Raw genomic sequence first — 18,689 nt, forward strand, 5'->3', positions numbered from 1 at the left:
TATTGATTCCCTCCTTTTGTTATCAATCAGGTCGCTGTCGTAATCCAAGATATAAATGATACTCCACCCAAGTTTGAGAAAGATTCCTACTTCGAAGTGGCCTCAGAAAATATTCCCGTGGGTTCAGTTATCGCGACACTTAAAGCTACTGATCCAGATTCATCAACCAATACAGCTTTGGTTTATTCATTTGCCAAGAGTACTGGAAAGGGTAAGTTGTTTTCTTAATCAAATTTTCCGATTATCTTACAACTCAACAATCAATTGGTTCATTAAGAATCATTTTCACTGATTAACTTAGTTGTTTAAACAATTGGGACAATAAGAATGAGCTAAAAATAAATACACCAGCAAGACTAAAATTAACCCAGAAAAAAAGCAAAATCAACAACAAGAATCTAGTAGGATAACAATTGACATTGTCTCAAAATTTTGGACATTTTTATGAAACAATTGGTTAATCATTTGGAAACAAAGTAATTTTTTCATCAAGTAATCAATCAATGAAATATTTTCCAATCATAAAGACCAATGGTCATCATTTAGATTTGAAATGATTTCGGAAATAAAAATCGGTCAAACTTTCATCTGATATCATCTAATGGTCACTCTTAATGTTTTAAGCAATTTGATTACTAAATTTGATATTAAATCTTAATTTAGTAACTTTAATTGTCTCACAACAAACATGCTGCCATCTATGTATTAGTGTTATCATTTATTTAACGTAAATGATTAAGATTACGAATTTATTTTTTCTTGTTGAATATTAATTTTATCATGAACTATTCAACCTATCAATCGCAATAGTAAGTGAGCAATTAACAGGATCAAATGATTAGTTAGAAGGAAAAAAAAATCTTCCAAGTCAATGAGTTCTAAGTATTAAACTTTGTCAACTTTTCTTGTCTTGATGATTTACTTTAACTTGACAATATTTCAATTACAATCATCATCAGATGTTACCAAATAAACTTTAAATTAACTTAAACTTTCATCTTCTTTTTCTAGTTCCATTTGAAATTGACCCATTAACTGGAGTGGTCAATGTCTCTCGACCTCTGGATATATCTGAAAATGTTCAATATTCAATAACTACCGAAGTGTTTGATGGACTATGGAAAGGAATGGTTAGTTTTCATTATCCAATTAAACTACAATTAACGATTTAATAATCGTAAAAGAAAAAGTCTTATCAAAGTGGAAGAGTATTGAAATTATATTCACACTGTTGTCCAATAATCTTATCAAATGGTGTTGTTGTTTTTGATTCTGTTTACATCAGTAAATAATATCATTTATCATGGAAATGAAGGAATTTTATTATGCAACAACAACACAAACAACAACAAGGTCAACATTATTGAAAGATGATGAAAAAAAAAACAGCAACAAGCAGGAAAAAAAACTGTTCAGATTGATATAAATAATGTGACAATCACAATCATAAAGCACATAAGCTTATTCAGAGTAAAAATCCTTGAGGTCAGTCTAAGATACTTATGGTTATCAGTCTTGTTCATGAAGGACACTAGATAAGTAGCCATATAAAGAGGAGACTAACATCGCAAATCAATCATTTGTTTACTTATTTATTATTATATTTTTCAAGTATAATAAGTTACATTGGACCAAATGAGTAAACAACAATAACTTGACCAGTCGGAAGTATAATCAATTTTTATTATAATAATACCTTTCAAAGTGATTGACATAATTATGATGATATATTGGTCAGCAAGATTTTTGAATTGATTATCTAATTGAAATGAACGAAATGGAAGTGAGTAAGATTTATCCATTTTTACTAATTCGATTGTTTTTTTATTTTCCTATTGATTTCTTTAGACTAATTTGAAAATTTATGTTCGAGAAGCTGAAGAACGAGATCCAAGATTCGATCAGATCCATTATCGATTTGCTGTGCCCGAAAACATGGCCGGTATTATGGTCGGACGGGTTGAATTGAAGCCCCGAAAATTACGAATCAACGCTCTAATGAAATACACGATTGTTAACACCGAAATGCGAAGTTTATTCAATATAACTTCGGTAAGAGATTTAATTGTTTAATTGTTTCAACTTATTTTTTGAATTGTTCTTTTTTCTTAAATGTTAAGGAGGGAGAAATATTTACCAAACGTGGACTTGACCGGGAAAAGAAAGCCAAATATGTATTTACCGTTATGCTGGAAGAAAAAAGACCGACAACTAAAATAGTAAGAGTGTTAATTGTTTCGATTATCTTTTTGATTGTTGATACTAATTGTGATTTTTTCTTCCATTCTCTTGCTTAGACTGTCAGTGAAGTTATGGTTGATGTATTGGACGTTAACGATGAGATACCAACGTTTAGCCAAACATATAAAGGAACAATTAAGGAAAATTCACCTCCTGGAACCCAAGTAATTATTGGACCTCCAACAATTCAAGCAGTTGACCATGATTCTGGTAACAATTCAATTGTCCACTATTCATTGGCTGGAGAGGGTCAAGAGCTATTCACCATTTTAGATTCAGGATCAGTTTTGTTTACACCAAAAGAGGTTAATCAAATTCTTGACCGAGAAAGTAAAGCTAAATATGAATTAAAAGTAACCGCAATGGACAATGGTAATTTAAGTTCAACCACCCAACTGACCATTGAGATTGAAGATGAAAATGATAATCCACCTATTTTCCAACATGGGCCACTATTTGTACTACTTCCTGAGATTGCCAAACCAGGGTCAAAGGTTGTACAAGTTAAAGCTACTGACGCCGATGAGAAAGGTCCAAATTCACGAATCCAATATTATATTACTGCTGGAGGTAAAGGTGACATTCGTATTGACCGATTGACCGGTGAGATTTTCGTGGTTGGAACTCTTAAATCTGATTCGGTTTACTATTTAAATGTATCGGCTGTTGATGGAGCTGGTTTAGCATCTAAGACAAACATTAATGTAACTGTAGTTGATGTAAATGACCACAAGCCAACCTTTGACCAGACCTTTTATCAATTTGAAGTATTGGAAGGTAATTACACCAAAGAGAAACTCCGTCTCGGTGTTTTCCGTGCTCGAGATGAGGATACGGGAAGAAATGGAATCGTTGAATACACTATGTCCAATAACGTTGGAATTGGTAAGTTGACAGTTTGTTTTATTCAATTAAATTCCAAATCATAACTAAATTAACATTGAAAATTGAAAAACTTTTGGTTCTATCAAAAAAAATTGACAATTAACTCATCTCAAGTTTTTAATTGTGCATTGAACATTTGGATGAATGTTTATTATCACTTGAAAGTTAAATTAATCATTAGCTTAATAACTAAGTTGTATAACTGAATTAATAGTTTACTAGATATTGAAATGTCTCAAGTAATCAGTTCATTAATTGTGATGACTTAATCTACTGATGGTGATTATGATTGATCATTAATCATGATGATTATATAATCACAGTACAAAATTTTAAGTATTATTATATGTTGATGATTATTAATGATAATCAAGATTAATATTATTATGAATTAATGTTTAAGAAATTAGATTTGCCTTTATTGTTAATTGTTGATTCTGTTAGTTAATGTTGATTAGTTAATCATCAATAACTTGACAGTTGTTGGTGATACAAATAAACTAATCAATACAATGGTTGGTCATCGTAATCAATTTTTATTATTGGTCAGAATTTATAAGATTCATAAGTTTTATCGTTAATTTCATGTCAATTGCTAACAATTAAGGAAATGAACTGGTTAATTAATTTCTCATCTTAACATCATGTTGATGATTACAATCAAATATACAAATGAATTAAAATTAATGGTACAATTGATTATTACTTAATCATTAGTGATCAGTCAATCTAATTGTTATTCCCAATCAATCGTAGTCGTAATAATAATAATAATTTATTAATCACTCACCATTGCGATTATCTCATCAACATCTAATTGTGGTAATTATCATACAATCATTTGTTTTTATTTATATAACTTTTAATTGATAAATTGAATTTTGAATTTGCAACTTACATTTGACTTGATACAATCAATTAATTGTGACAATAACAACCTCAACCTATCAACACTTTAATCATTTATCTTGAACACGATAACCTGTCAATGTTGTTAACTAAATGTATTATTATCATCAAGTTAATGATTAAGACTTAATAACAATGATTAAGATTAACTTGACCATCATGTTGTCCAATATCCATCATTAACTGATCAAAATTTCACCTTGATCACTAATTAAAATATGTAATCAATATAAATCAGAATTAACCTAATAATCTAGAAACAAGGATAGACATTTCTAGGTGAATATCATCAATAATTAAAGGACAACAATCAAAACCATCGGCAGTAATTGTTGGTTAAATATGACAACAACAAAAAACTTGATTTCGTTTTTGTTGCAAGTCAGTTTAATATAATGATATTAAAATTAAATCAACTAGTTGCCTGACAATTTGCTGAATTGATTTACGATTTCAAAATTACCATAGTTACATGAAAATCTGAATCGTTGAACATTTTGATTGATTAAAGCTTAATCCTGATGATGATGATGACCCGGTAACCTTGATCTGAATCCTTTTTCTGATGTCCAAAAATAATGTTACCCTGTGACTTACTGGACACATGATAATATTATTCAAATTTTAATCATGACTGGACAAGGACTGATCATCTGTCTCGTATCATGATTATTATCATGCTAATTTGAATTATTATTACCATAAACTAGGAAGTAAATATTTTGCAATAATTTGTGTCAATATCAAAGTCCGACTATTATCAATTTCTGTTTCATTTTAACATCATTTTCAATGATAAATTGTTGATGAATACATTATTAGTATTAAGATAAAGTAAGTTACTAGGTTAATCTGTCAGATTATCAATTAGATTTTATCAGAATATAAAATTGATTCTAATTGCTAGACAATTTGAATAATCCTCATCCTGATCATCATCAACGTGCATGCAATGTTATCCACTAGATGAACATTTACAATTAATTGATTGTTAATAAGTAATCAGGTTGATTGTCTAAAGATTATCAACTTAATTTGTGTGTTGATTTAGTTTTTTAATTGATAAAAACAACACCAAAGGAAATTAGAAAAGATAATAAAAAGAATAACCTTTTTTCTTGTCTACTAGATTTTCAATGTTATTTTAACCCATAAAGAATATCAAGTTTACTGTTAATGATACGAAAAGAAGAAGATGAAGAAGAAAAAAGGAAAAGAAAATGATGAGAGAGAGAGAGAGAGAGAGAGAGAGAGATGATTTTTCCTAATATCATGATCACTTGTTTTTGATACGCTTGGTGTCAAATCAAAGCATGGAGATGATGAAGATGATAAGTTATCATTGTTGGAAGAGAAAAAAAAATTGTCACAAATTATGATTACTATTATTTTCAGGTTAGTTAAGTTTATTATATTTAAAAGATTTATTAGATTCTCGTTTATTTGCTGCTTTATTTATCTACTTATCAACATGATGATGATGATGATGATTGTGTTGATATTTTCACAGCTAAATCATCACCATCATCATCATCATCTTCCGCCTTAACATCATCTTTGTTCATGAAATGAAAAAAATATTAGAACTTTTTTTCCCTCGTCTTGTAACCAAGTGAATATATTATATAAGTAATTTACTTGTAACTTGTCATTGACAGTCTATGATAATTCAGGAACTGATGATAAATGTTTTCCAAACTGTTACGATTCAATAGTTAAATTAATATACTACAATCAACTATCATCATGTATCTTCACCATCTTCATGGATTTTGTTATCATTCATGATTCTTGTGGCCTCATTTTTCCGACTCAGGAAACTTGAATAACTATTTTAAACTTATCAATTGAATTTTGTTGCCACCGAAAAATGCTAATAATAAATACGAACTCTTGATTGTTACAATTAACTTTTACTATTTATAATCATTGACTGATTAACTTTCAATGATTATCTCTTTGAACCTGTATCAATTATTATTATTGATTAGCATCTTTAAGGATTATCTTGAAATGATAATCATGAATATCAATGGGAATAAATTGTTACAATCAAATTGTAACTAAATCACAATTTACATAACAATATATTGATGGTCAATGATCATATAATTTGTAAACAAAAATGACCAACACATTAAATTAATGACAATTACAATGAAAAGGCATTAATATTGTTTACTATTATTATAATATCCAGTATCTATTATTATTATTTGGTTATTTATGATGATTAAATCAAATAAGTAAATAATATATTAGTTAATTGTTGCAATTGATATTAAATATTGTAAATATTTATCGATTAGTTATAATATCTTTAAGATTGATCAATAAGCTAAACAAATATTAATTGTGATGATATATCATGTTGATTATTTACCGATTGAATATTGTAAATTCAATTCAATGAGTCTTTCAACACTTTGAGACTCTCAACCAGATCAAAGTTAATTAACTAATTGGACTGTTTATTTACTAATTACACCTTAATGTCAATTTGTTTTTTCTTCTTCTTCACAATTAAAACTAATTGGAGTTAATGTTTTCTGTTTTTTTTTCTTCATATAAATTAACAGTTAGTTAATTGACTCTGTTGATTATTTACCAATGAAATTTGTGTATATAGTAAAGGTGATTGATCCTTTGGTCATATTGAGAGGCATCTTCATCTTGATCACTTTTTACTTGTTATTTTAACTCATCATCATCATCATTTTGATCATCATCATGTTACTCCCCCTGTTCACACACAGACACAAGAAACATAAAAAATGCAATCTCTTTTATTTCATCATCATCATCATCATCATCTGAAGATGTTGTAATTGATGATAATAATGTTTAACATTGTTTTGCTTTCGTTGAGCATTTGTTTCCATTATCATCATGATGATGATCATCTTCAGCTTATCGATTGTTGTATTGGATGAAAATATATCATATATAAGATGAAGATGAAACAAGGCAACCAGTAAAATGATGATGATGATCATTATCAGTTACACCATCATTATCATCACCATAATAATAAATAGTAGCCTAAACAATCAAAGTAAAAAAAATATATTAACACACACAGATTATTATCTATGCATTTTTACATGTACTTCATGTTAACTTGGATGTATTAATATAATGAATAAGCCAATTGAAGAGGTGGAGTATATATTAAGATGACTATGATAATGATGATGAATGAAAATAATGATGAACAATTTAAAAGTCCTGAACTAATCACTAAATCGTAATTGTAATCAGTTGTAAATCCATTACGATTCCATTATGATATTTACTATGATATAACCTGACGTAACCTTCATTGAACATCATACACTCATCTCTAAATATGGACTAACAAGATGATGATGGAAGATGATTTTTCTTTCTCTTCTTCTTCTTTTCTTGAAATGATGATGTTGATGATGATGATGATGATGATGGTTTCGATCTTTTTTTCTCTCTGCCTTCTCTTCCTCTTTCTTTTTCTGTCAATCTTCTTTTGCTTCTGTAATTTCAAGTTCATTGATCTTGCGTCTTCTCATGTAAGATGTTCAATTCTAACGTAAGCATCTTTACTCATTCTACTCCTCCTTTTTCATGATAATCGTCATCATCTAGATTGAATTCAAGGTGAACCTTGTCAGGGGAGAGACGAAAGACTAAAATAGAGCCGATGAAATCTTTCCCATTGATTGTGTACAATTAACTACCATTGAATTGAGAATTGAATAGGAATAAAACAAAAGAATAATAATTTATCTTTATATATATAAGATTGTCTTTAACATTTTTCACTCCCACTGAATTCCCATTGTTTTTATACTTACACAGCTATTATAATAAAATATTTTCTCTCTCATCATCATCATTATCATCATCATCATTTTATCTTTCTCTTTTCATCCTCTCATCAACATTAATATTATTATTATTATCAATATTGTTCGGTGAGACTTGAATGGTTGATGTGTGTGTGACTTTTGTTGTTCACTTTCTTGCCTATCAATTTATCATGAAAATATACTGAATGCCCTGGAGACTCATGAAGTTAAATGTCAAGTTCAGTGGATGCGGAAGAGAGGGAGGGACAGAATTCAATACTACAATTGAAGTATTTTTTTTATCTTTGCAACTATTATTATTTCAACTGCTTCTCCATGAGCATCATACCGTAAATTCATAGACACATGTAATGTTATATGTCCTGAACAGTTTCAGAATGATATTAATATTTTATTCTCTCTCTCTCTCTCTTGACGAAGAAGAAGAAAAAAATCCCTTCCATTGGACATGGAATAAGAGATTTAATTTAATGTCAAAAAACTTTGTATTGTGATTGAATTTAATTCTTGCTATTCAGCTTTATTTCATCATGACTATAATTTTGATTCTTCAGAATCTTTTTCACCTTTTTTTCTGAGTAAAAAAAAATTCTCTCTTCAATATCTAAAGTAAATTAAATTTAAGGTCACAAAATCAAAGATAATATCATTTACCTGAACTCATCTAGAAATTTGTACCTTTACCTTTGAGATAAATATGATTTAGATGTTATCTTATCATGAACTTTTATTTATTTATCATGGGAAACACTGAACTTACTGAATTGATAATGAAAACTTTGGTTTTCTTACAATTTTTTTGTATAACTGTATTATTTTTTTCCTCTCTTTCCTCTCTTACTCCATTACTATTTCATGATAATTAACATGGTACATGATATCATGGAACAGGATTAATGAATTGAAACTTTTCCTTGGTAAACTTGTAATACTTTCATCCCTCTCTCTCTAATCATCTTGTTGATTTAATTTCTTGTGGGTGTTGATTTAATGCTATCTTTTTGATAATTATAATCTAACTTTTTTCTTCAATTCAATCTTGATTATCATGTTAATTTAATTAATGAATGACCATCAAGTTAATTAATGACTAATATTAAATTTTGATTTAAATCTATTTTCAGATTTCCCATTTACTATTGATATTCATACGGGTGAACTTTTCGCCAATGGTAAAATTGATCGGGAACAAAGGGAAACATATAATTTTGCAGTAACAGTAAGTTAATTAAATTACAATTGATTAAAAGTAACGCACAATCAATTCTAATATTGATTTAGTTTTAATTTCAATGATTATCAACAAACAACACTGACTCGTTTTGTTTTTATTTGATTAACTTTTATCTTTCTATTACTTTTCTTTTCACCAATTAATCCAATGATTGATTAACAATTTAACTGATTAATTGTTGTTATATTTTGTTTTCTGTATCTTTAGGCTCTTGATTATGGTGAACCCTCACATAATTCAAGTGTTGAAGTGACCATTAAAGTAAAGGACATTAATGATGAAAAGCCTCGTTTCTTCACTGACCCTTACTTGGCTCATGTTCCGGAAAACTTGGATCCTGGTTATAAGGTGAATCTATTTGATTAATTGTTGTTTAATTGTAACTAATTGTTTATCCATTGTTTTTATCATCAGGTGACACAAATTGCCGCTTATGATCCTGATCTTGGTGAAAATGGTCAAGTATTTTATAAGTTAGGTGATGGACATGATAACAAATTTTATATTGATGGAAAAGGTAAAGTAGTGATTAAATTTAAATTGTTGTAAAATTGTCTTCAAAGTGATTAACTTTACAAGAAGGAACAATTAACTTTAAACTTAATCTCCTTTCTTGTTATGGTCAGTGTCCTGTTTTTTTTTAATATAAGATGTCATCCATTGTGTGCTTGTAGGTTTTATTATTATTAATTAAATGGATTAATGGTCATTTAAGATTTGTCTTTGTACTTGACCAGACAAATATGTCTTTTTGTTGATGTATTACAATAACAGTTTTCTTATTGTTTCTTTTGTTACACTGACCACACTGACCAGGACAAGTTTGTGGTGTAACAGTTGAGATAAGAACAACAAAAAAAAACTTTAACTGGACAATAATCTATGTTTACATATAAAATAGTTGATGGTCAAGCATAACAATCTCAATTGACAGGTCAATTATAGCTTAGGTCAATGTAGATTATAATAAGTATAATAATTGAAGTTGCATCTTATCACGTAAATAATTGTATGTCCAGTGTTTAACTAAATAATTATTTTCTCTCTCTCTTTCTCTCTTTCATTTTCTCTCTCGGTTTTTATTTTATTCTGGTCATCATCTTGGTCATCCTCTGGTCTTTTGATCGTCTTTCATTATTAACAACGAAAACAATGTCCATGGTCAATCTAATCAAAATCTTTGATTATCATATGATTATCATTGGTTAATTTCTGTCTTGAATCTGTCAACAACAGACGGAACCGTTTGGACATTGGCTAAATTGGACTTTGAGGATAAACAGTTTTATAATATAACGGTCATTGCCTATGACAAGGGTAACCCATCACTAAGTTCATCGGCCAAACTTTGGGTCACCGTTGCTGATACAAGAGATGCTGTTCCAGATTTCCCTAAGGCTATTTACACATTAGAGGTTGCTGAGAATGCTAAAGTTGGTGACACTGTATTTAATTTGAATGCTGGTGAAGGACCTTTCAAATATAGTTTACTCAGTAAGTGTCCATCATTTTAACATATTGACCATTTGATTGTTGTCAAGAAGTTTTTTTTTATTTGAATATCAATTTTCCTAAGAATTTGTTTGATACTTTTTTTTTAATTTTAATTGTTTCCATTTGATTTATCAATTACTAGATGGTGATGTTGTTGATACATTTACTGTTGACACATCAACGGGTCGAGTTAAACTTGCCAAACCTTTGGACAGTGTCCAGCGTAATCATTACAGTCTAATGGTCAAGGCTGAAGACGACAGCGATCCTCCTAAATTTGATACTGCTGAGGTAAATATCATTTATCGAATTGTCATCAATACATTTTCAATGATCAAATGTCTTCCCACTTTCTTTTACAATCACAATTAAATCAATTTAAATTGCGCTAATTTGATTAGTATCTATGGATAATAATAATCATCAATATTAATGATTATAAAACAAAGGATTCTCAATGGATTTGAATAGCTGAAAATTATTATTCCCTATCAACAAAATGGATAAGATTAATTGTGTCTAGTAAATTGTTAACAGTTTAACAAGATATTTAACTAATTATTTCATTATAATCAAACCTTTATACAACTGTTATAATGATTAATAGTTACAATGAATGTTTATTATTATTATTATATAATTATAATCTCTTGGGTTTAATACATTTATGAATTGAGATAATTTTTATTTACTCACTTGATTGGGTTTACTTTTAATACTCTTCAATCAGCTTGATAGATTTTCACATATAGTGTGACAATTAATAAATTGTCACAGTTAATCATCATCAGTAGCAAGTAAAATAAGATGAACCAAATCAAATCAATCCATTCATTACCCTACAGGGAAAGGGATCAAAGTTTATATATACAAGATATTGAAACTATCCAAATGAATAAGAAGCATTAGTAAATCTTTTTACCGTTAGATTTGTTTGGTCATTTTTTTTCTTCTATTTCTTGTAAATAGAAATCTTTTCATTACTTTGGATAAGGACAATTTGATACCTAATCTTAATTAAGTTAGTCTTGAGTGAGCTTTAGACTTTACCTTCATCTTCATCTTCATCAACATTATCCTTTGTATCCTCATCATTTGGATGATGTTCATTGACCTTTCTCTCTCACTGATTATCTCAATGTAATTTTGTTCTTAGAGTTTTTTTTTCAATCAATGAATGAAACAACTTATTGTTTAACCTTTATTTCCAATGGTTGTTTTAATGATTCTCTTACTAAGAAAAGTAAACGGATGATGATGTTGTTCTTGTGTTGATGATGATGATGATGATGATAATGAAAATGTTTCTATTACATATCCTACAGGGTTTTCATTGCCATCATCATCATTATCATCATTTTGTTTCTGTTATCACAAATCTCTCATCCCTTATGTGTCTTCATGTGTGTTTATAACAAAGAGGATTAAGATTTGTTAAGATGAGAGGATGAAGATCATGGTGATACTTTTACTCTTAAATCAGTCTATTCAAATTTAAGCAAAGTGATCTCACTCTCTCTCTCTCTCTCCCTAAACCTCACTCACCCTCTGATCTCTTTCACTATCATCATGATCATCTATATCTGTCTTATTGCTCTTTATATCTCAAAACAAAAGCATCATAGGGATGAAAAATATTGAAAAGTTTCCATGTTGATGTTGATAAATAACTTTAATAGTTATATTAGATTGATGATTGTTTAGCTTTTCATTAGATTCAATATCATTTCATCCTCATCCTCATCTCTACTGTAAATATATAATAATCAATGTTTCAGCTTCAATTTTCCTCTAATAATATTGATTCAGTTATGAAGGATCATGATGATGATGATGATGATTAGCTTGAAGGTTGAAAGGTTTAATATTAACCTTGACTTTGGAAAAAAAAAACTCTAAGAAACTTTTCATTCATCATTTTCAAATCTCAGATGAAAAAAGATGAAGATAAAGTTGATGAGAATTGTGAAAAAAAGGGTTAAAATTACATCATTAAACTTTTATCTTCCTCATCTTTTTAACTTTTCATTCATTCTTTTCAATGTTTATCATTACATTAACCTTTCTGTTCACTTATTTATCCCTTTATCATCCTTATCTCTTAATCTCATTTTAATGTCTAATCTTTCACATTTTTCTATGTTGATTAAAAAGCTTAATTTCTCATCATCACCATCATCATTATTTTTATTATCACCAGCATCTTTTTAACTCCTCCCCTCCTTCATCTCTCACTTTGTTATCATTTCCTTTTCCTTTTATCATCCAATTGTTTTCTTATTCTTCTTATTTTTCTCCTACATCATCATCATCAGAATCAGAATCATTTCAAGTTCACTGACTTTCTCTACACTCTTTCTTTATCTTTCATCATCATCATTTTCCCCTCTCTTTTTTATCCTTTAAATGTAATAAGCTTCACATCTACTCTTCATCATTAGCATCCTTATTATCATCATCATCATTAGTAGTAGTTAATTTAAAGCATTTGCATCTTGATGAAATGTAAACATTGTAATAACACTTGGATAAGCTTATTGATTGTTTTTTTTTCTTCATTTTCTTTATTAAATTAGATTAATATTCTCATTGGAACTGGTCAAGGAGTTCGTCTTTTCCCTAAACGATTATATAAAATCTCAGTAATGGAAAATCAAAGGTCACCTTTAAACCTTATTGACCTTAACTCTACCGATGAACTTGCCCATCGTCCAGTTCATTATGCAATTGTAGGTACCGATTATGATGGACTTTTTGATATCGAATCGAAGACCGGTCAACTAAGAGTAACTCGTCCGTTTGACCGAGAAGCTCGTGACCTTTACAATATTAAAATTAAAGCTGAAAACTTGGGTCACCATAGAGTCGGTAAAAGGGCTATTCCAAGTTCATCTTCCAATCCATCATCTTCATCTTCTAAATCAAGTCTCAATGATCCCTTTAATTATCATCTTGCTTTTGATGAAACTCTGGTCCAAGTAACGGTTGATGATGAAAATGATAATTCACCAATTTTCACCAATAAAGGTAAACCCGCCGTGGCTGCTATACCATTGGAAGCTGCATTTGGCTATCAAGTAATCAAATTAATGGTAAGCAATTTAATCAATAATAATAAGTTTAATTACAATGTTAAACTACACAAATAACTTGGCTAATATACTTAACTGTATATTGTCAACAATACATTAATCATTTTGTTGATTAAATGAACTTGAAAAAGTTTTTATCTGGAAAACCATTGAACTCAAAAATATAATATCACGATAATGATAATCAAGTTAATAGCAATTTATCAACAATTTCAATCAAAAGAAAAGATATATAATTCAAATGGTAAATTTGATTTACTATTTTCAATTGATGAAAAGTAAGCATATAAAACACACACATACACACACACCTTTAACTATCCATTGACCAGTGTATTGACCACAAGGCAGATTAATAATGATGTCATTAATATTCAATGATTTAAGTTCATTAATTTGATTAATGAACTTGGAACAGGTTGAATATAATGTAAATATAAAGGATAAATGTTATTTAAAATAAAGTGTATGATTATTAATGATAACGGTAACGTAATGATGATGACAATGATGATGATGATGAATGGAATTGATGGAGAGAGAGTAATTTCTTAGTAAAGTTTATAAAAGAAAAATAGAAATCAAATGCTTGACCATGATAATGACCAATACTGAACTTGAATATGTAATGAAAGTAAGGCCATTGTCCAGTTAATTTGAAAACTTTTACCCGCCAAATGCCAAATGAATAATTTTCTTTTCTCTATTTCTATTCATAATAACAAGAGTTATTGGTATAATCTTTATATTAATATACGATTACAGACAGACAATGATGATGATCATCATCATTAACATGTAATCACAATCTTATTGAATATTTTAGGGAAAATGCAATAAGAGATATTCATGAGAATTCACCATGAATATGATGATGATATTTCAACAATTTACATGGTAAAATGTCTAGTGTGTTCTTGTGCCGGGTTAATCACTCCAACAATTTAAAATGATACCATTGATATAATATAATAGTTATAATGAATATAACAATTTGGGAATCAAATGTAAAGAGAGAGGAGAAAAATTTTGAAAAGTTCATTATTTTGATATATATAAATCATGAACTTTTATATACCATGAACTTGAACTTCTCTGTCTATATCATTAGCTCATCTGAAGCATGAGAAGTATAAAAATCAATATTAGTCCAATGAAAATAATACACCAAGCATATTATTTAAAATTATCATGACGATTATTATGATGATGATTATTATTATTATTTCTAGATTTTGATTATATTCCTTGGACCATTGGTTCTGATTGATGAGTTAGACTTGAAGATGAAATTGTTTACATGGATAATTTACTTTTCCTTTTTTCGTTTGATTTTTTTTCTCTCTCTCTCTTTACTATCATGATGAAAATCCATAGAGTTCAGGAATCACCATGTAAATTATTGTATCAACAAGAGGACTTGAGGGTAAAAATCAGAAAATCAACAACATGTAACATTGGTTATCACTCATTTAACTTTGATTATCATGGTGAATTTATATCATACAAACATAAACAAATATACGCACTTGAAAATTGTTTACTCACAATTTTTACTATCAAATTGATATAAATACATGATGATTTCAAGCTCCATGTTGAATTATATTCAGGATTTAATAATAAATGAACTTGAAAAAAAATATATAACATTATTTTTCCATGCTCTCTCTTTCTCTCTATGTTTATGTGTTATTGAACTTTCAGATAACATATATATACATGTACTATACGTAATTTCATGATTGTTATCATGAACATTTCAACATTGAACTTGAAACTTTGACTCCATGGTGAAAGTCATATCTTTGAACGTACTCAGCTTATATCAATTGGTTACTATTACAAGTAAATAAATTACAATTGATGTAATAATACAACAGTTTACACAATTTATTTATCATTTCTTATTGTGTAAAATTGATTACTATTATCATGTTGATTGTGTTTATATATTTATTCACAGTTTTAGACCATCATGATGTTGATCATGAGATGAAATTACTCAGTTCAACTTTGTTTTCACCAAAGTCATTAATTATCTTTCCACCCTCTTGAATTTTATTCCACTACCATGAAAAAGTTTATTTATTTATTTTCTTCTAATCGTGTTGATATTAGTGATAATAATAGATGAATGATAATTGTAACGATAACATTAATCAACGATTGATTAAAAGTTCAGTAGCCTTTTTTTTTATTCTGTTGATTTGTTTTACCAATCGATTGACTATTTATCATGATTATTGATCAAAATTAACAGGAAATTGATTTGTCTTATATGAAAATTACTCTAATACGATTAAGTTAAAGGATTAGTTTCCATATTAGTGTGATGATGGATTAAGATTTCTATTATTATCATTTGCTAATCTAATGCTTTCCAAGTTATTATCCTTATATATTTACCTTTATTATTATAATCAATTTATTGTTAATATCATGATGATGCTAATGTGTCATCATCATCATCATCATAAAGTTTATCACTTGTAGACTATCATGATGATGATCATCATGGAAAATGAATCAAATCGATATTTAAATTGAAATAAATTGATACATGTTCATATATACCTCAGGGTATTTTTTTCCTCATGATAATCTCTCATGAACTTTGATATATTAATATTTATATGTTTTTTTCCTACCATGATGGAATCGGAAGTTGAATGAATGAGTTTTGGTGAAGGAACTGAAAAAAAAAGTTGAGACAATTTAAAATTTGAATGAGATTCATTGTCGCTCTCATTGTTACAATTAGAATCGTAATAACTTGATTAACTAATTGCTATCTTTTCATTACCATTTCCATCATTAGTTACGATGATGATAATAATATTTATCAGTCATTGACATTGAACTTGTCTAATTATGTTTGTTGACGTTTCTCAGAATTTTTTGTTTCCATTCATTTGAAGCACATTGATTGTAATTAACTAACAATAGCCAAAGAAATATACTCATACAATTAATTATTTCATTTAAACAATAACAACAGACTTAATCATAATTAATTATTGTATATATACGATGATTGTGATGATTTGGATTGAAGTAAGAAAAACGTTAATGATAAACTATTATTATTACGTTTTGATTGTTATTATTATTATTATTAAGAAATAAGAGAAATCTTTTATTTGGAGAAAAATTTTATTGAGCTAATCATTATCATTATCATCATCGTGATCAGTATCAAGTTTGTTGTCCTTATTATTTGTTGATTACTTGACTTAATAATAATTATCATTATCGTGTATATGCCACTGGGTTGTTATTGTTTCTATTGATTAGTTGATTGTTGTTCTTATTGTTTAGTAGATTGATGAAATTATATTTATTTTTCTCTCTCTTCTACTTTGACCATAGGCCACTGATGCAGATTCTGGTATAAATTCAGCGATTCGATATGAAATACTTGCCCGAGGCGATGATGCATCTTCTAAATTTTATATTGACCCGGTAACTGGACTGGTCAGATCAATGGTTTCCTTTGCTTTGGATGGAGGTAAATTATTTGGATTTGATGTGAAAGCTACTGACAGAGAGGGAAGTGAAACCGGAAACTCAGCGGTAACCAATGTTTTCGTTTATGTTTTACCGGAAACTCGTATGGTTTTATTTGTAGCCGATTCTGAGCCGATAACAGTTGAAAGACGAACCGGTGAAGTGCTAGGTTTCCTATCTAATGTAACGGGTTATAATGTTAAAATGGCTAAACTTGAGCCTCACATGGAAGGTGAAGTTCAAGAAGCCCATTCAACTGACCTTTTCTTGTATGCCGTTAACCCGGAAACCAATGATATTGTTGACACTGATACTCTACTTGAAGCATTCCGTCAAAAGTCACATTCAATTGTTGATAATTTAAGATCATTCAAAATCCGCCGTATTCAGGGTGTTACAGTTCAAGAGAAAATTAGTCACATGGGTGCAACTGAGATCGCAATCATCGCCCTTTCATCGGTCATCTTTTTAGGAACCATATTGGCCATCGCTCTACTTTGCTCATCATGTAAGGAGCGAAAATTACACAAGGAACATTCTGCTTGGGAGCAACAACGATTATATTCAACAATTAAAAATCCACTGATGACCAAATGTATCAGTAACCCTTATGGAACTAGAGAACTGCCCAATGGTCATAGTACATCGACCTATTCTACAGGCGATGGGATAGGGTAAGAATCGAAATCTATTGATAAATGCGATTATTCCCTCGATTTTTTCTTCTATAATTCCCGTTAATTAATCGACTAATTATCTTTTCGTTTGTTTGGTTATTCATTTAGTGGCCCTGGTTATTCACGAGCTTCTGGTCGTTCAGTCCGTTCGGCCTGCACTGGTACAAGTTGGTCTTCTCATAAATCTCAAAACTCTGGAAGCCCAGCAACTGAATTATAGCAATAAATGAATTCTGATTTTCACGAACAATCAGCAATTAGGAAATACTAATAATATAAATCATTAGATAGAAAATGATAATTTTGTCATATCTTGAGTCTCTTTCTCATAATCATCATCATAATCATCATCATCACCATCATCGTCATCATCGTCATCATCATTTACATCAATCATCGTGCCTTATTTTTTTCTCAAGCTAAAATTATATCATCATGAAAAACTATATCTTAATTAATACTATTAATATATTAATTGTTGTTAACTAGTATTCAGAGATTTTAACCATCATTAAGATAAAAATATATAATTGTATTGATGTTTGGGGATGAAAACTCATCACCGTTAATATATAACTGTAAATATCATCCATCCCACTCTCCTCATCCTCATCCTCATCCCTGATAATCAAACGGATCCACAAAACCCCAATCCCATTTTCTTGATGAAAAAAATTATCCCTTCAACCTTTTGTTGTTACTTTTGATTAGGGATACGAAAAATGAACATTTAATTAAAAATAAATTGTAACAATTAAGAGATTAATCTTATATCAAAAGTCATTGCTTTCCATTTGTTTAA

General features: G+C 28.9%; 1 protein-coding gene across 3 annotated transcripts in view; it reads left to right on the top strand.

Moving 5' to 3' along the window:
- The window catches only part of LOC128395329 (protocadherin Fat 4-like), a 59,046-nt gene extending 40,380 nt beyond the window's left edge, over nucleotides 1-18,666 (top strand). For all 3 annotated transcript variants that reach the window (XM_053355740.1, XM_053355741.1, XM_053355743.1), the window contains 13 exons: nucleotides 31-211; nucleotides 1,012-1,130; nucleotides 1,849-2,052; nucleotides 2,121-2,219; nucleotides 2,298-3,126; nucleotides 9,005-9,099; nucleotides 9,322-9,462; nucleotides 9,529-9,631; nucleotides 10,351-10,608; nucleotides 10,751-10,899; nucleotides 13,185-13,700; nucleotides 17,073-17,884; nucleotides 17,996-18,666. In XM_053355740.1, the coding sequence (XP_053211715.1) occupies nucleotides 31-211; nucleotides 1,012-1,130; nucleotides 1,849-2,052; nucleotides 2,121-2,219; nucleotides 2,298-3,126; nucleotides 9,005-9,099; nucleotides 9,322-9,462; nucleotides 9,529-9,631; nucleotides 10,351-10,608; nucleotides 10,751-10,899; nucleotides 13,185-13,700; nucleotides 17,073-17,884; nucleotides 17,996-18,107 (3,618 nt within the window). In that variant the 3' untranslated portion in view covers nucleotides 18,108-18,666. The remainder of the gene's footprint in view (nucleotides 1-30; nucleotides 212-1,011; nucleotides 1,131-1,848; nucleotides 2,053-2,120; nucleotides 2,220-2,297; nucleotides 3,127-9,004; nucleotides 9,100-9,321; nucleotides 9,463-9,528; nucleotides 9,632-10,350; nucleotides 10,609-10,750; nucleotides 10,900-13,184; nucleotides 13,701-17,072; nucleotides 17,885-17,995) is intronic.
- Nucleotides 18,667-18,689: the final 23 nt, after the last annotated feature.

This window comes from Panonychus citri, unplaced genomic scaffold (assembly GCF_014898815.1).
Source record: "Panonychus citri isolate SS breed McGregor unplaced genomic scaffold, ASM1489881v1 Contig00141, whole genome shotgun sequence".
Taxonomy (NCBI): Eukaryota; Metazoa; Arthropoda; class Arachnida; order Trombidiformes; family Tetranychidae; genus Panonychus; species Panonychus citri.